Source organism: Rhinichthys klamathensis, unplaced genomic scaffold, assembly GCF_029890125.1.
Source record: "Rhinichthys klamathensis goyatoka isolate OS25496 unplaced genomic scaffold, OSU_Roscu_1.1 h1tg000310l_1, whole genome shotgun sequence".
Taxonomy (NCBI): Eukaryota; Metazoa; Chordata; class Actinopteri; order Cypriniformes; family Leuciscidae; genus Rhinichthys; species Rhinichthys klamathensis.
Window position 1 is genome coordinate 1,543,659 of NW_026606828.1, and position 18,207 is coordinate 1,561,865.

The 18,207-nt window shown below is 36.5% G+C and overlaps 2 protein-coding genes across 2 annotated transcripts in view; both read right to left on the bottom strand.

Annotated features, from left to right (window-relative positions):
• Positions 1–314: 314 nt before the first annotated feature.
• tnnt2d (troponin T2d, cardiac) lies at positions 315–3,411 on the bottom strand. Its single transcript, XM_056270945.1, has 11 exons — positions 3,372–3,411; positions 3,214–3,221; positions 2,899–2,923; positions 2,758–2,815; positions 2,527–2,643; positions 2,302–2,379; positions 1,798–1,911; positions 1,571–1,683; positions 801–891; positions 547–584; positions 315–443 (listed from the first exon to the last, which is right to left on the bottom strand). The coding sequence occupies exons 1-11, from the start codon at positions 3,407–3,409 to the stop codon at positions 398–400; spliced, it is 726 nt and encodes a 241-aa protein (XP_056126920.1). The 5' UTR covers positions 3,410–3,411; the 3' UTR covers positions 315–397.
• Positions 3,412–4,781: 1,370 nt separating this feature from the next.
• cald1b (caldesmon 1b) overlaps positions 4,782–18,207 on the bottom strand; it is a 29,577-nt gene continuing 16,151 nt past the window's right edge. Inside the window, exons 3-16 of the mRNA XM_056270944.1 lie at positions 17,741–17,860; positions 16,708–17,170; positions 16,544–16,588; positions 14,281–14,322; positions 14,091–14,164; positions 13,731–13,989; positions 11,888–12,019; positions 11,709–11,752; positions 11,531–11,606; positions 11,316–11,456; positions 11,084–11,206; positions 7,865–7,924; positions 6,491–6,524; positions 4,782–5,449 (exon numbers count right to left, since the gene is read on the bottom strand). Of these exons, the coding sequence (XP_056126919.1) occupies positions 5,436–5,449; positions 6,491–6,524; positions 7,865–7,924; positions 11,084–11,206; positions 11,316–11,456; positions 11,531–11,606; positions 11,709–11,752; positions 11,888–12,019; positions 13,731–13,989; positions 14,091–14,164; positions 14,281–14,322; positions 16,544–16,588; positions 16,708–17,170; positions 17,741–17,860 (1,627 nt within the window). The 3' untranslated portion in view covers positions 4,782–5,435. The remainder of the gene's footprint in view (positions 5,450–6,490; positions 6,525–7,864; positions 7,925–11,083; positions 11,207–11,315; positions 11,457–11,530; positions 11,607–11,708; positions 11,753–11,887; positions 12,020–13,730; positions 13,990–14,090; positions 14,165–14,280; positions 14,323–16,543; positions 16,589–16,707; positions 17,171–17,740; positions 17,861–18,207) is intronic.

The window sequence follows — 18,207 nt, forward strand, 5'->3', positions numbered from 1 at the left end:
TAAAATAATAGTCAAACTTTGAGATTTATGTAGTTTGATGCAATGTTGGTGTTTATGTGCATGATTGTCATACATAACAGTTCATTTTATGCTGCACTGCAACTTCATATATTATAATATATTATATTTATTATACATTTTTAATCAAATGTTGCAGCTATTTATTTTGTCTTTACAGATAATATAATTTATTAATATAATTGACATCACTTATTGAGTACACTAAAATGAACAGTCAGCAATATAGCATTTATTCATGGCAAAATGCAGAGCAAAAATGTACAGCCAAGGCTTTTTTGTATGTTCAGAACAATGTCTTTTAAATATCACCATCAATCAAACAAACAAAAAACGAATGCACGAGGACACAAAATCCTCTCATATCAGCTGTCAACATCTATCTCAGCCTTCCTCCCATTTTGCCTTTGCCGCGTCCCTTGGCACTAAGAGATAGAAAAGCAAGAGTTTAAAAATAATTTTTGGATATAAAACCGAATGACTCAACACTTCTAGCAGTTAGTGAGATGTGAAGCTTGTGATTCTTACCTCTGGTGATCCTGGACGCGGCAAATGAGCTGATTTATCTGTGAGAGACAGAAACATGACAAGTGCTAACAGGATACAGTGATAATGAACACAACCTATTTAACGTTACCTCAGTCCAAGTTCCAGCCGTTGAAAGTGAATGGATTTTGTGAAACTGTTAATTGCTGCAAAACCTCAAAAACAACCTTACAGAAGCGCCATAAAGCCCCACAAGCAATTTCAAAGTAAGTAAAAGAAGTTTAGATATCACTTACATCATATTTCTGGCGTTTCAGTTTTTCATTGAGATCGTATTTTTCTGCTTCCAGGTCCATCAGCCACTGCCACAACTCATTGGCTTTGTCCCTGCAACGATTGACAGAAATATTAAGGTGGGTTCACACAGAAAGCGTTTTGTTTTAGGTCCAATGTGATGTTTTTTTAGCACCTTGTTTCCGTTGAGGATCGAAAAAACTCGTTCCAAGATAAGTTCTTTCAAATCCTTCGCTCTTTAAACGAAAGAACGCGTTGAGAACAGGAAATATTTTAATATATAGTATAGGCTATTTGATAGTGATTGTGTAGTTTCTGCTGTAACTAGTTCCAACGCATCCCAAGTTCATTCCCATTCCTTGCGTTTTTAAACGCAAGAACGCGTTCATTGCGAACGGCCAGTCGGCCACTACATCTAAGGCTAAATATTTTTTCTTTAATGGTGATTTGATTCTGGCTGCGTAGTTTATGTAGTAATAGTAAATAGTTGGGGGGGGAAACGCATCTTAATGTAATCCATTCCTTGGCTTGCGTTCAGTGCGAACGGTAGGCTAACGTTAGGCCTACTATTTTTTAGGGTCTAAGAAATTCTAAATTATTCTCATTCTAGTTCTAAATAATGAACTATTTCCTGCAGGCCTGTTTCCTGGTCTGTCCTTAACAACAACAAAAGAAAAATACTGTTAGAAATGATTAAAAAGTTGGACATATCAATCACTTGGTGTGTTGTTTTTTTATTATTAAAGTATTATTGTATAGTAGTATATCATACTTGAGTTTGTCGTCACTCAGGTGGTCAATATTCAGTGGTTTTCGGCGGTCGGCAAGGATCTTCTTCTTTTTCTCCCTTTCGGTTTGTTTCTTGGCACCTTTGCGTCCTTCACCCTTTAGTTCAGCGATAATTATAATATTAGTGAAAGAATCTGCATAAAATAATCATGTAACTTGACAATATTCTGACAATATTTATTTACAGCCTTAAATATGGTGAACACTGACCCTTTGCTGTACGCCACCGTACTGCTGGGTCATGTTGGTGAGAGCTTTCTTCTTCTTGGCATCGTCATCATGCTTCTTTCTGTGCTCTTCCTGCTCCTTCCTCTCTCTCTCTTCCTGTGAACAGTTTAGATTGTAGATTGGTTTCATCTCTGTTAGGAGCCTGTGGTTCATTGTTTTACTTCACTGACTGGACCAATTCATTTGGTTTTGTAGAAATGATTCAACAGCAGATTAGTTTGACAATAATAGGGTGGATTTTGCTAACATCCTCCACAAAGGTAATTCAAAAGTATAAATTCAAGACTTCAAGTTTAGTCTCATTGGTGGAAAGATGTTCCAGTATGCAGCTGGTGTAGTTTGGACAGCACAGGGGTTTTCAAACTGGGGTCCGGGGACAGTATTTGAAAATATATATATATAACTGCCTTTTTACGATTTTTATGATCATATTTGCATAAAGCACTGGTTTGGCAGGTGTTTATGCAGAATTTGACAGTAACTCACAGCGAGTCTGGCCTGACGCTCTTTCTCTTTCTCTGCTCTTTCTCGCTGCTGCTCGGCCCTCTCTGCTCGCCTCTTCTCCTGTTAAAACACATATTTACATAATTCTGCTCAGAAGTTCCTCTTGCAGGATCTGTGAGGTGTTTATCCAGTTAATGTAGTTCTGCCTCTTTTTTGATATACATGTTTAATAAAAAATAAAAACAACATTCATGAGGAAACACTCACGATTCTGTTGACCAGAGAAATGAGTTCCTCTTCATCTTTCTGTCTCTGGAGGAAATGAGCCTCTATAAGAGACTGTAGTTCTGTTAAATCCTTCTCCTGACGCTTTTTTTGGATGTCCTACACACACACACACACACACATAGGGAGAGAGAGAATGATATAGATTTTAGAGTTTGAAAGTGAGAGGTGCGTTTAAAGGGAGTGTAACAGAGAGGCAAATGTCCTACTTACATCAAAATCGACTTTATCTCCCTCTGGGATCTTTGGTGCTTGGATATTTGATAGATATCTGAAGATAAAAGATTAAGACATTAAAAAAAACAGTTTCATCTGGATATATAATGATGCATACAAGAGAATAATGGAACTTACTTTGGTTTGGATTTTGTTTCGTCCACTATAATTGGAGACATATGTTTTTAACAGCAATTGAATAGAACAGTTACAATAAACAATTAAAAATAATTATTATAATATAAGCATTGTCAATTTTTTAAACTTTGCTCAGATTTAACAAATAGTATCGCTTTTATTTACAATATGAATTTACTATTTGTAATTATACTTGGTGTAAACAATATTTAACAATGTTAATGTAGGTAAATAGCCACTTGCATTGTAATAAATAAATACATTTTGGAGTTATATATATTATATATGTATTATATAGACATTGTGACACAATACCTTCCTCCCTTTTATCAAATTAGATAAAAAAAACACACAAACACACAGACAAAAAGATTTATAAGTGAAAATACAATGCACATGGAATTAATTGCAAGATTGATCACTTTTTTATCATAACAAATCATAATATTTGCAGAATTAAAACTGTTACTCACTGAACCCCCTCATCCATCACATCTTCTGTGTCAGACATGACTATACACAATGTCAAAGATAACATGCAGCATTTATTACCGGTAAGCAACAAACATTTTTATATGCAATACAAAATGCCAAAATACATCATGCTCATTATTCCTATATAAGGGATGGGGGTTTGGAGAATATGCTGAATATTCTGATTCATCTTGAAACTCTTACCTGGGTTGTTTCTCGATCTCAGAGATGGAGCAGCTCTCTTTTAGAGTGTGTTAGAGCATCGGCCCTCAGTCTCAAGGCTAACATACTAACCCACCACGTGACCACATTGTCCTCTCATTGGCTTGTGCTGAAAGCCTTCTTCTATTGTTAGACTGTCAGATGCATTTCTGTCAAGTTCTAAAACCAAACATTCTCTTCGACCTGCTCATAGTCGGCCTTGTTTTGTCACCCCGTGAAATTCAATCCATTCAGAGAAAGGAGCAGACGGCTTGTCTCAAATGACAATGAGTGCAGAACAGAAAAGACACAGAGGCAATGTGTGCATGTATCGTTACTTTACTGTGTAGGCTTGCTTGATAATACAATAATTGTACAGTTGTTGTGATCATCACTGACCGTTTGAACTGTTAAAGTAGGACATATTTAAAAATGTTTATTGATATTTTGAAATAGTTCAGCTATATTACTTCCCAAATACTTTATAATGCTATATTTGTAAGATTTTTATTACTAGTATCTTAAGGGGCGGTCACACTACACTTTTCGTTCCATTGACTTCCATTCATGTGTCAGGCCTCAAACGCAAGCTTATGCGAAAAGTTTAGCATTTTGCTGCGTTCCAAAGTTCAAGTTTGGTGAACTCTGACCTTCGAATTCGCATTACATGAAGACACGTGGCCAGTAGAAGATTGATACGTCACAGTGTGACCTCTTGTCTGAATTAAAAGAATGCATATGTATAAAGTAGTCAAGTAGAATGTACATTTTTACATTTTGAATGTAGGCCTATTACTATTTGTTATGTTTAATTCATGGTTATAAAAAGATATTTTTTTGAAAAGTCTAATGTGACCGCGGCTTTATCAGATGTGTAGTGTTCATTCATAGCATGACTTTGAGACTCCAAGTGCAAAGCATATGAATAAAAATCATACAGGCAAAAGCAGCATCAGCAAAGCACAATCAAACACCAAAACCACAACATGTTTCAAAGCATTAAATCATGAGTGTAAATTCAACAGGTCATCTGAAACTCCAGAGGGAAGTTGAGAAGTTCAAAAAGATTTTTCTGTTGTATTTTTATTATTATATTTTTTAATCAGGGATAAAAAGGCTAAATGTTCCTAAAGGTGCGGTCACATTTACTGATGATTTTTTTCCGGGCTAAATCCAGTAATTTTAATTGGAATCAAATAGTAATTTCACCACGGCGATTTCGCAACAGGTTCCGTTTCGAATTTGCCGTGTTGTCCAACACACAGAAAGCAGCTTAAAAGTGACTTTTGTTTGAGCGGTGCTCCATACGTTGCTACACTATTAAAAATAGACTATTTTCTCACAAAATTGTCGCTAATGTGACCGCATCTATTAGTTCTAATGGTTACTTAGCTGTTTATATAGTTAAATGTTTATATAGTTCATATGCGCAAATGAGATTTTTGTTAAATTTGTTTTCATCTTATAGCATTGTGAACAGCAGGAAAAAATAACCATATAAGCATGCATTAGTATAGCAAAATAAATAGGCTTATCAATGTTTAAAAGGGAGTTGAAAACACTTTCCACTTAAACACTTGCGTCCAATCAAACTCTACAGTGTTTTAGCGTAAATGCACCTGTCACTTGTTAATGTTTGATAGTAATACTAATACTTTAATATGTGTTATTGGGCCTGTGTGATTTATGGTAACTGTAATCAATTTAAAAGTTCGATTTTAAAGAAATTTTTGTATGATTTATATTTTGTACTGTGTTTGGTTGCCACTTGTTGTAAAATCTGTGTTTTGAAGTTGCAAAATTATCCACATATTATGGAAGCGTCTTCCATTTTGGCTGATCTGGGGGTTGTTCGGATGTCCTTATTTTCTTGTTCCTGTAGAACATAAGGGAATATGTTGTTAATGTGCGAATGAGTTCGCAAAGAGACAATACAAGACAGTTACATTTGCTCTACATACTGTACGTCATGTGTATAACTCAGAAGGCTTTTTCAACACATCCTCAAATACACGAAAGCAAATAGACCAGCCATCCGCACCTGTTCCCAGTTAGTGAGTTAACACGTTGGGGCCGTGACCCAGACGGAAATGCACAAGTGACATTGTCATGGGTGTCTCAAGTTGTGCCACAAGTGGGACAAATATCTAGTACATTGTCATCTATGTGACTCTCAAGGACAAGTTCAGCTGAAAGACCAGGGAGGATTGCTGCCACTAGCTTCTTTGTGAACTTCTTCGCTAGTATCTTTGAATGAATAATAATAAACCACAAAAGCCGGATCCCTGTCAGAATATGCGCTAGATGTGGGTGTTAAGGCGGGTAATGTGACAATGTGATACTTTCATCCCTTCTGTAACTCCAAATATTAAACTGCTTTGCCGTGGGACATCATGCTAATCCAGTGATTCACGTCTCTATGCAGTGGCACAACCGAACAGCTGCGGCAGGGAATGCGATGCGTTATGATGCTACACGAGAGGTGCTGGGTGAAATGAACACACTGGAATTATGACGCCTGACACGCCAGCGGTTCGTGGAGTACCAATGCAGGAGAACAAGGTCGGTGCTTTAAATATAGCGTGGCATGATATGTGAACGAGAGATTTACAATAGCACTAGCCAGTTAAAGTTATGACTTCAGACATTTGCTGTCACCGCGCCGCTGTCAGTTAAAACACCCCCCCACCCGTTTTTTTGGGACCCCGTTTGATTTTCATTGTATTGACAAAAACTGTTAAAACATTCTTCATAATATCTCAAAGTCTTTTGTACGTACAGTATATGAGGGTGAGTAAGTGATGACAGAATTTTCATTTTTAGATGAACGACCACTTTAACAAATGTAATTTTTTTTTTTAAAATTGACATTTGGAACTGAATGAGAAATAAAAAATAAAAAACTACAGTCACTCACCATTTGTGACGAATTTACTTTTGGCTGCGAACACCTGGGGAAAAAAAGCAAAAAGTCTTGAATGAATGAATGAGGCATTTATATAGCGCTTTCATATGTACTACTGTACACCCAAAGCGCTTTACAATCATATCTCAACCACCACCACCATTAAAGCAACGTCTTGCTTTAGGTATTTTAAACCTAAAACAAGGGATGCACTAATATAAAAAATGTGGCCTAAAGCGATTACCGATATTTATTTTATATTTGAAAGCCGATAACTGATATATTGGCCGATAAATATAAAAACAATTTTTTTATATAATTTGTGAGAGCCTGATTACAAAAACAAAAGTCTCACCATTAAAAGCCATGTCCTAAGCGCTTCAACATTAAATCAAACAAATACAGTACAGTAGCCAAGTTGAAGTTTTAAAATTAACTTTACACTACTATGGCCAATTTTCCTTATATATATATATATATATAAATCTATTGCCATACACATAAGTAAAATAATGCCACCGGGTCATTGGATAACATACTTGCGAATAAAGACTAAAAATTCATATGGATAAAATAAAATAATCCATTATTTATCGGCTTTAAGATATCAGACAAATTTTCTTATTGGACCGATTACAGTAACATAAAAAATTAATATATATCGACCGATACCGATATGGTGGCCAATATATATTGTGCATCCCTTATTCGTACGATGTGAAACATGAAAATGTACGATTTAAAAAAAAAAGTTTATCACGAAGGCCCAGCCCTAAACATTAACTTTACTTGGCCATAAGCAGATCCTACAAATGAGATTGTACAAATTCATAGTAATTAGACCCTATTTCACCAAAATGTAAAATAGTTACAAATTGCCATGAGAATGTGTTTGGTGAATGTGTGAAAAAATATTACAAGAGCAACTGTTAATAACATTTGGGGGGAAATTAAAAATGAGAACATAAGCAAGCATTAGCAAGCAAGCATCTTAATCTGACAGAATATTTTAGTTACAATGCCTGAGAAAGGGACAATATAAAATCAAGTCATATGCAGTATAAAATGAACCACTGAGATAAAAGGTCTTTTTGGAAACATGGCCATCACTTGAATTCATGAGGGCTGAGACAAATCTTTCACATATATTCAGCTACCTAAATACTTGCTAGTTAATTGTAAAGTTGGTAGGTGAGACAATAATTTGTGTGAAGTGAATAATTATTCATAATAATAACAGGTATCAGACACCACTTTGGTACTTCCTGTTATACCTCACAATCTGTCAATGTCTTTTCTGGGCTGGTGAATGGAAATAATCTGCAAATGAAATAACTGACTTTGATGGATTGAACACGTTATTATATTTCAACCCACTCAGCTAACCTTGGCAGGTGTGGAGCCCTTTGGGACACGTGGTTTAGTGACATCAGCTGGCTTCTGGTCCTGTCAAAACACAAAATTACAAACCATCCTCCATTAGATTTTCATATATAAAAAAATATTCCATGAACAACCTATGTTTCCTGTATTAAAGCTTACCTTTTTAGAGGGGGGATTGAATAGAATCAGAGGAAAAACAGCAGACAGCAGTGTGACAGAAAAGTGAAAAAGAGAAGAAAAGGCCACAGCTAGAGGAGCGGGAAGAAGATAGAGATAAAGTAAATATAGCACAATACTATAAAAAAAATACTGAGGGTGGGCCAGATGGTAAAACCATATAGAATTATTACCATATATGTACTACAGTATTTACAGTATCTCAAAAGTGAGTACACCCCTCACATTTGATTTCAGCAAACATTTTAGTATATCTACTTAAGGGACAATACTAGAAATGAAACTTGGATGTATTTTAGAGTAGTCATTGTGCTGCTTGTATAGCAGTATATATTTACTGTCCTCTGAAAATAACTCAACATACAGCCATTATTGTCAAAATAGCTGGCAACAAAAGTAAGTAAGTGAACATGTCAAAAATGTCCAAAGTGTCAATATTTTGTGTGAGCACCATTGTTATCTAGCACTGCCTTAATCCTCCTGGGCATGGAGTTCACCAGAGCTGCACAGGTTGTTGCTGGGATCCTCTTCCACTCCTCCATAATGACATCACGGAGCTGCTGGATGTTAGACACATGACGCCTCTCCACCTTCCGCTTGAGGACGCCCCACAGGTGCTCAATAGGGTTCAGGTCTGGAGACATACTTGGCCACTCCATCACCTTCAGCTTCAGCTTCCTCAGCAAGGCAGTTGTCATCTTGGCGTTGTGTGTTTGGGGTCGTTATCATGTCGTTCGGCCCAGTTTCTGAAGGGAGGGCATCATGTTCTGCTTCAGAATGTCACAGTACATGTTGAAATCCATGTTTTCCTCAATGAAGCGCAGCTCCCCAGTACCAGCAGCACTCATGCAGCCCCAAACCTTGATGCTCCCACCACCATGCTCGACTTTAGGCAGACATAATTTTCTTGGTACTCCTCATCAGGGCATCGCCACACATTCTGGACACCATCTGAGCCAAACAAGTTTATCTTAGTCTCATCAGGGCACAGGACATGGTTCCAGTAATTCATGCTCTTAGACAGGTTGCTTTCAGCAAACTTTTTGCGGGCTTTCTTGTTAGCCAGCTTCAGAAGAGGCTTCCTTCTGGGACGACGGCCATGCAAACCGACTTGTTGCAGTGTGCGGCGTATGGTCTGAGCACTGACAAGCTGACCTTCCGCTTCTGCAACCTCTAAAGCAATGCTGGCAGCACTCATGCGTCTGTTTTTTTTAAGCCAGCTTCTGCACCTGACGCACAGCACGAGGACTCAACTTCTTAGATTGACCCCCGCGAGGCCTGTTACGAGTGAAACCCGTCTTGGAAAACCTCTGTATGACCCTGGCCTGTACTGTAAGTCAGTTTCAGGGTTTTACCAATCTTCTTATAGCCTAGGCCATCTTTGTGGAGAGCAACAATTCTAATTCTCAAATCCTTAGAGAGTTATTTGCCATGAGGAGCCATGTTGAACATCCAGTGGTCAGTATGAGAGAATTTTACTCAAAGCACAATTTTTAACTGCTCTAATACAAGATACAACAATTTGTATGGTCCTGTCAAGCAGACAAAAACATGAAAATGATGAATAGGACATGTGGCTTTGCATGGTTAAACGACGTACAGCTATTATCACTTAGGGTGTACTCACTTTTGTTGCCAGCTATTTTGACAATAATGGCTGTATGTTGAGTTATTTTTAGAGGACAGCAAATATATACTGCTATACAAGCAGCACAATGACTACTCTAAAATACATCCAAGTTTAATTTCTATAGTATTGTCCCTTAAGTAGATATACTAAAATGTGAGGGGTGTACTCACTTTTGTGAGATACTGTACATATTCCAAGGTACTTCGATGAATACAATGGTACTATTGTGTTACATACCTAAAATGCCCAAGGTACATCCTGTGGTACTCAACTAATTAATCAAATAAAAAAATAAAATAAATTATATAATATATATTTCAGTAAGTAAGTACAATTTATTTTTACAGCATGCTTAAACAGCAAAACCTATTAAACAGTAAAAATTATACACAATATAATATAAAATGCATGACATACATAATGCAGAATAAATTGGAACAAATAACTTAATCCCTTAGACTTCAGTTGAATACTTGTGTGGCAAGATGGAGCCCAAATTTAAGTATATTACATTACAATGACCAAGTCACATAGGAGAGGGTAGAAATGTGCATACAATCATATACATATCTATAATGTGTGTGTGTGTTTACCTGTGTGTGCTTGAGTTAAGAATTTGCGTTCTATTTATTCCCCTTTTTTATTTATTAAATTTATGTTTTCTGTTTCTTGTATTTGCTGCCTTGTTAAATATTTTTGATGTATATAGAATATGCTTTTTCTAATAAAGAAAAAGTAGAAAAAAAGAAAACATTTTATTTGAAAAAATGTGATTGCTGTAATTCTAAACCAGAATCAGATGGTCAAATGCAATACACTAAAGACTCACTGGAGGGCCACCCTGTACCATACAGAACATAAGAGAGTTTACTTACACAACCTGTGTGAAACTGTTCCAGTGAAAGTTTTGCATTCTATGATTTCTTAGAAAATGTAGATATATAAATTCTAATGTTAAATTATGTAAACCTAATGTTCTACCGTAAAAGATGTCTTGAATATCGGGGGGACCGAATGTTTTTTTTTTCTGTTATTGGTCTTTTTAAAATAATTTTAAAACAACCATAAAGATTTCACTAATAAATAAAAAAAGCTGAAATAAAATTTAAATTGTTGCCTTGGCATCTAACTGAAATAAGTTTAAATCGAAGTACTAAAAAAAAAAAAAAAAAACTGAAACTGGTATAAAAATTAATTCAACATATAGAATTATTATAGAAATTATAAAATGACAAAAGCACATCACAAAAACTTTTACATTTTTAAACTAAATTTAAAAATATAAGCTTTTTAAAAAATACTATTAGATAGATAGATAGATAGATAGATAGATAGATAGATAGATAGATAGATAGATAGATAGATAGATAGATAGATAGATAGATAGAAAGATAGATGATAAAACCAAGACTCACTGTTTTGGCAGGTGGTTTTTCTGGTTCAGGGGCTGGTTTCGGTTCAGTGGGCTTCGGCTCTGGAGTCTTGGTTTTCCAGCTGTTAATGCGCCCAGCCACGCCGATGTTCAGACCAGCTGTTTCCTGATCGGACAGTTAGCAGATTTTATACTTCTCTTTTCAGACAAAGTAATCCTGCTGTATCGGCTTCTTTCAGCAGTCATGTACTAAAACAGCTTCTCTCCTCTTGTACCTTGGTGACCGCTGGGGGGCTTGCAGGACTCGGGGTGGGATTGACCACATTCCCCTTCTCCCACATACTCTTGATGCTCCGCAGCCCTTCAGCCACAGGTACGTCCACAGGAGATTTGGGTGATCTGGACAACTCTTTGGTCTGGTGAACAGATAAAGAGTCTCATACTGAGTCATAAGCGAGAGATGGCCACTCTAGTGTTCACTATTCCTCACCTGAACAGCAGAAGTGTACTGCTCCAGTCTGTTTCCAATCTTGCAAACTAATGGAGTGTGTGAAGTTTTCACCGGACTGGTTATATATAAAAAAAATAAAAAAATAAACTGTGTATATCCCAGACCCCAGTATGTGGTCAACTGTTGAAAAACCGCATACTAAAAAATGACTTCTTACCTTTTTAAAGCAGATTTGTTAAGAAATTCAGCTTTCTCACCAATCTGTCAAATATACAAATACAGTATAAAGTGTATCACATTAAACGCATTACTATAGTCCCATATCCCCCAAAAAACATAGTAATCATATTGTGCTTTTTTGTAAGTGACACTAGAATAGGTCAGAGAGCCACTGACTTTTGCAGAGGCGCTCTTTGGAGCGATGAAGGGTGCTTTGCTCCCTTCTTTCGACTCCTCCTTCTGTTTTTTTTTCTCGGCTGCCTCTGCTCGCCTTCGCTCAATCTCTTCCTTCATCTTCCTCCTCTCTTCCTGTTCATTTTAGTGGAGAGAAGACGACAAGGGCCGCATTATAATAATCACAAAAAAGTGCATGATGGGCTCTTCACACAGAACATGTTTTTGTATTCCATTGCGCTACCTTTACATTGTCGAATGGCCCCTTAAGTCTAAAGTATACTTCAGTTTTATGCGTACGCTATTGTCCACATGATGCATATTTCATCATCAGCATAGTAAGCACATACTGTACTTGTGCAGCCATCGCACGTCCTGATTTTTCAGTTAGACGTGTTCCTGGATCAACCTATCCTGGAATAACATTCCTCTCTGAAAATTTAGTCCTAACCATATCCCTTCCCCTAAACCTAACCCTACCCAAGGTACTACCTCCTAAAATCAGAGGCAAACGATAGGTGAAAAAAATGTAGAAGCACCTAATAGGCCTACCCTAGTTGTGAGCCTAAACTTGACATAAACTGTACACTTCACTTGTCCCTCAAATCTGATTGGTTGATTAGAATGTTGTTCCAGGATCAACAAAGATTATTATCCAGGAACATGTTGCACTTGGTGAAATCAGGTTCTGTGCAGCCATCACATAAATTTTTTTGTGCAGTAATTAGTTTGTTCACAAGATGGCAACACTGGCCTGACCCGCTTTTTCACAGGCGAAAAACCCCCCAGATGAGATCGACAACAAACTACTGGAGATGGCAACAACAATAGATGCCCACGTTAAGCGCTTGTGTGACGATAACAACTCATTTTATCAGTAATAACTTGTAGAGATACAGGACAGGGATGAAACTTTCTAGTGCACGTGTCGAGCGCCTGTGTTCGCAGACACTATCAAATAGATACTCGAAGTCCCTTTAAAGCAGATCATTTCACTCGGCGGCCATCTTTGAAACGCCTCTCTGGCAGCTGTTTCATTCATGCAATTACAGCTCATATCTATTTGAATGGGGAAACATCAAATTCTCCAAAGCTGTTCACCAACCTGACGATTATATTTCGTCTTTGAAACCACCAATGAAATCTGACAACAATTGTCTCATAAATTTTGTATCTAAACGCTCCAATCATGACAAAAAACAGCATTTTTCAGGCAGGACCAGCCAATGCGCATGTGCAGTCCTAAGCGTACGTCTCAGAACACGGACTGTTTCTAGGAGCTTCCAAAGGCAGATGCAGAGACGTAATGGCTTTACCAATTAGTTCTTGGCATTTCTATTTAGAAGGCGGGACTTATTGCACCATATTGTCCTATTCATATAATATGAGTGCACTGTCTTTGTATATCTAAAGTCTTTGGTATACTTTTTGAAAGGCTATGTGTTCGACAGTGCACAATACACTAAAAACCGGAGTATACTTTGGGCTTTAGTCTTAGATTTTAATTCTTGCACATTTGATTGATTCCAATTTATACACTATTTTTTACCAGATAGCATGCCAGAATAGGACTAGCATTCCAAATATTTTTTTACTTTTTAAATCAAGAATTTGTACGTGTTTTAGGCTAAAAAATCTTGAGAAATCTACCCAAAATCTTTTGCACTATACGTCAGGTTATGCATTAGTATCAAGTTAACTAAATACTGCTATACTGTCTGAATATTTACTTTAAAAGTACATACTTTCCCACCAGCAGCACAGTACTTTTAGTAAGCAGAATTAGTATGCAAATTAGCATTCAGCCATACTTTATCCTTGACAGGTAGAAGAAAAAAAAATCTACCTCCTCTTTGGCTTTCTTTTCTGCCAGCTGCTGTTTCTTCTGCTTCTCCTCCTCCTCCAGAATCTTCTTCCTCTCCTCCCTCTTCTTCTTCAGCTCTTCCAGTTCCGCCTCGGCCACTTGCTGCTTCTGCTTCATCTTCTCCAGCACCTCGCTTTCCGTCTCGTTCCGCCGGCGCTTCAGCTCCTGCAGCTTGCGTTCTGCTTCCAGCTTGGCGATGGGATCCTGCTTCTCTGTTTCAGGAGAACGCAAGCTGGTTGGACTAAAATGTGAAGAAAAAATGGCTTTTTACTCATTGTGGCTCTCCAAAAACAAAAGTGCAAATAGAATCAATTGTGAAATGACAAATTAATCTGTCTGTGCCTTAGTGTCTTCTCTGGTTTCTTGGCTTTGGCGGTGCTTTCAGCTGCATCTTGTGGCTTTGTTGACACTTTTAGCTTTGAATGGAGAAACAGTAAATGAGCTTTATTATTTTATTCTCAGGTTGAGCTGTCCTTCTGTCAAACACAAACGTCCTGGTAGAGTTGTGATGCTATTTGCACCATTCACTTACTTTGTCACGCAAAAAGGAAGGTTTTGGCTTTTCCTCCACAAACTAAAGAGACAAAAACAAGCACCTTAATTTCTCTCATTGAACAAGGGATTTTTCTAACATAGCAATCAGTGGGTATTGCATGGAGAGTAGTTGACCACACTGCATGCAAATTACACAGCAAAAACAGAGCAACACAAGGCAGTCTTGACACAAATATTGCATTTTCAGAACTGCATATACAGTTGTGGTCAGAATTATTGGCACCCCTAGTAAATATGATCAAAGCTGGCTTTAACACTAAATCTGCATTGTTTATCCTTTTAATCTTTCATTAAAAAAAATCGCCAAATCTAACCTTTCATTAAGGTAAAAGAATTGTAAGTGGGGGGAAATCACATTATGAAATAAATGCTTTGATCATATTTACCAGGGATGCCAATAATTATGACCACAACTGTACATGTATAAAAGTGATATGTGATCATAAATGGGTAAATCTTATGAAAACATGTCCAGGTGACATTTCACCACAAAATCAAAAGGAAAATTAATAAATGATATTTTGCATGAAGAAAATTAAGCTTATTTTTTAGGACTAATAAGTGTTTTTTTTTTTGTTTTTTTTATTGTGACACCCCCAGTGTAATTCCCAATATTCTCATAGGTAATTCTCATTAGATTATTATTACTGTAATACATAAATTTTTTAGTGTATTACAGAACAAAAGTTGTGTAAAACAATGATAAACCAGCATTAATTAAATACAACAAATACAACTATGATTTAATTATATACATATATTTTGTGTTATATATTATACACTACCGTTCAAAAGTTTGGGGTCAGTGAGAATTTTATTTTTATTTTTTGGAGGAAAGAAATCAATACTTAATTTGATCGAAAGTGACAGTAAAGACATTTATAATGTTACAAAAGATTCTATTTCAAACAAATGCTGTTCTTTTGAACTTCCTATTCATCAAAGAATCCTAAAAAAAAAAAAAAAACTGTACAACTGACAGACCAACAACTGTTTCAACATTGATAATAATAATAAATGTTTCTTGAGCATCAAATCCTCATATTATACTGATTTGTGAAGGATCATTTGACACTGAAGACACTGACACTGGTGATGCTGAAAATTCAGCTTTGATCACAGAAATAAATTACACTTTATATATTCACACAGAAAACAGCTGATTTACACTGGAATAATATTTAATACTATAACTGATTTTTGTTGTATTTTTAATCAAATAAGCACAGCCATGGTTAGCAGAAGAGAATTCTTTTAAAAGTATTTAAAATCGTACCGACCCCAAACTTTTGAACGGTAGTGTATATCTTACAATTTAAATCAAAAACATTTCGCATTAAGGGAATGAAACATCCTTTAGGGGGTGAAATGACCTGAACATGTTCTTCACAGGTTTCATGAGATTCACGCTGTGTCCATTCAGTCAAACGGAAATGCACATTAAAAGCGTGAGCTGTGCATACTTCTGTGATTTCTATGCATCACTCAGGGTAAGAGGCGAATACCTCCTCCTTTTTTGATTTGACTTTTTCTTCAAGTTTGGCCTTTGTTTCTTCAGCCTCTTTCTTCCATTTAGGCTTTTCCTCAACCTCTTTCTTTGGAGTCACAGGTTTCTCCTCAACCTTCTTCTTTGGTGTTGATGGTTTTTCTTCAACCTCCATCTTCCGTTGTGGTTTCTCCTCTTCTTTCTTTGGGGTTTTGGCCTTCACTTCAACTTCCCTGAATGATTTTTTTGGTGTTTCTTCAACAGCTACATGGGGTTTCTCTTGCTCTTTCATAGGTTTCTCAGCCGCCTCCTTCTCTGGAGCTTTATCTTGAATTCGAACCTTCACCTCCACAAGTTTTTCTTCAGGTTCCTCTACATGTTCTTCAGGTTCCTCTACATGTTCTTCAGGTTCCTCTACATGTTCATCAGGTTCCTCTACATGTTCTACTTTCGTTACCAGCTTTTCTTTCTCAACCTCTGGTGTAGCTGCCGGGTCCACTATGACTTCCACCTCTATTTTGTCATCTTTTGCTGGTTCTTTTCTTGATATCAGACTTTCAGATTCTACATTTTTCTTTTCTAAATCTGCACTTGCTAAATCTACTTTGGTTTGTTCTTTAGTCTCTATATTTTCACTAACAGATTCTTCCTAAAAATATAACACACCATTTAAAATAATTTCAGACAAATAAATCAATTCAAAGGCATTCACCAATTTTTTTTGTTATAAACTCAACTTTTAAGAACCTCATACCTCATTTGGCACCGCTGGTTCTTTGGGTTTCTCCTCCATGGATTCCTGTAACAAATGAAGTGTCAGAATAAACGAATAATGCAGAAACCACATGAAATGCCTCGCTAATGTACTGAACCTTCATCATAAGTTGGAATGACAGCAAAAAATGTTGAGGAAATTACCTGTTCTCTGAGGTAGGACCTCTGTGGTCTGTCTTCCTCTTCTGGTTTGTCTATCTTCTCAGAAGATTCTTTAGGTTCGTCTGCTGCTGTAAATGACATTGGATCCTCCTTTGCTGCGATTGTCTCCTCAACCTCCACGTTGCTTTCCTCTATCTTTTCCTCCTCTTTTATTTCTTCCTTTTCCTCCTCTTTTATCTCTTCATTTTCTTTCCAGGAATTGGTTTTCATTGAGGAAATGTCATTTTGGGAGGACTCTAGTTTGTCGTTTCTACGACTTGGCTCGTCCTCTGTGGCGGTGGTGACAGTTTCATCCGTGATGGTGGGATCAAGTTCCTTCTGTCTCTCCAAAGCTTCCTTCATCCTTTTCTGTCTCCGCTCCTCTCTCTTGGCGATCTTCTCTAAGAGAGCCTGATCATCATCCTCAGCTGGAGCAGAACTAGAGATCAATGAGGACGTCTCTGTACTGAAAACAACACCATTATCAGTGTAGCCAAGTGCTTTTATGAGTTATACAAATATTTTAGATTTTATATCATGCTTTAGTTAAGTTTATAATTAGGTTTTTACATTACATTATTTTAAATAAAATAAAAATACACTATTTTAAATAAAAACATTTGATGTAAAGAAACTTTATAAACAATCAATTTATATTTGTCTACAAATGTGTTTTTAAGCATTTAAGCATACAACTTAGTGAAAAGCTTTTCATTTTGAAAAGTTGTAATTTTTTTTTTATGTAGTACGGAGCTCTGCACATGACATGCAGACAAAAATATGTACCGGTATATGTCATATTAACCAATTTTGTAAATCGTGGCCATGTTATACTTGTTTGTAAAACGAGGGAACAAATTCTTAATTTGTAGCCACGATTTAACTAAAACAAGGGAACGAATGAATAAAATGAGGAAATGAATTCTCAATTCATGGCCACAATATTTACATACATATTTTTTTCCAGCATTTCATGTGTAGTGCTTTGTACATTTTTAACAAAATGTATGAAAAAGATGCTTTTGGATGGATCTACCTGTTTGTTTCTGTTGCTGTGTTACTCAACTCCTCATTCTCCATATTGCGCAGGCGTTCCTGACGGGCTCGTCTCCGACGCTCCCGGGCCACTTCCTCATCATCATCATGAGAGTTCATCCTGTAGAGGCGGTGGGACACAGACATGAGTTAAGACTCTCATTCTTCCGTATGAATGCAGACAGACAATACTGACAGATTTATGAATGCTTCTTGGCTCAGCACTGAAAGACCATGTGAGAAATAAACATCACCCCGAAGAGTCAATAATGATAATACAACCAAATGTAAGCTTAAATCTACAGAGTCTACTAAAAAATATGATCCGGTTTTTAAGCTAAAAGAGTAGAAATTCATTTTTGAGTCATATGTGCATAAAAATGTATTATTATTATTATTAAATTATTTAAATTTAATAATTAAAATATAAAATATTCTTTAAATTAAAATATATTATTTAAATGTATT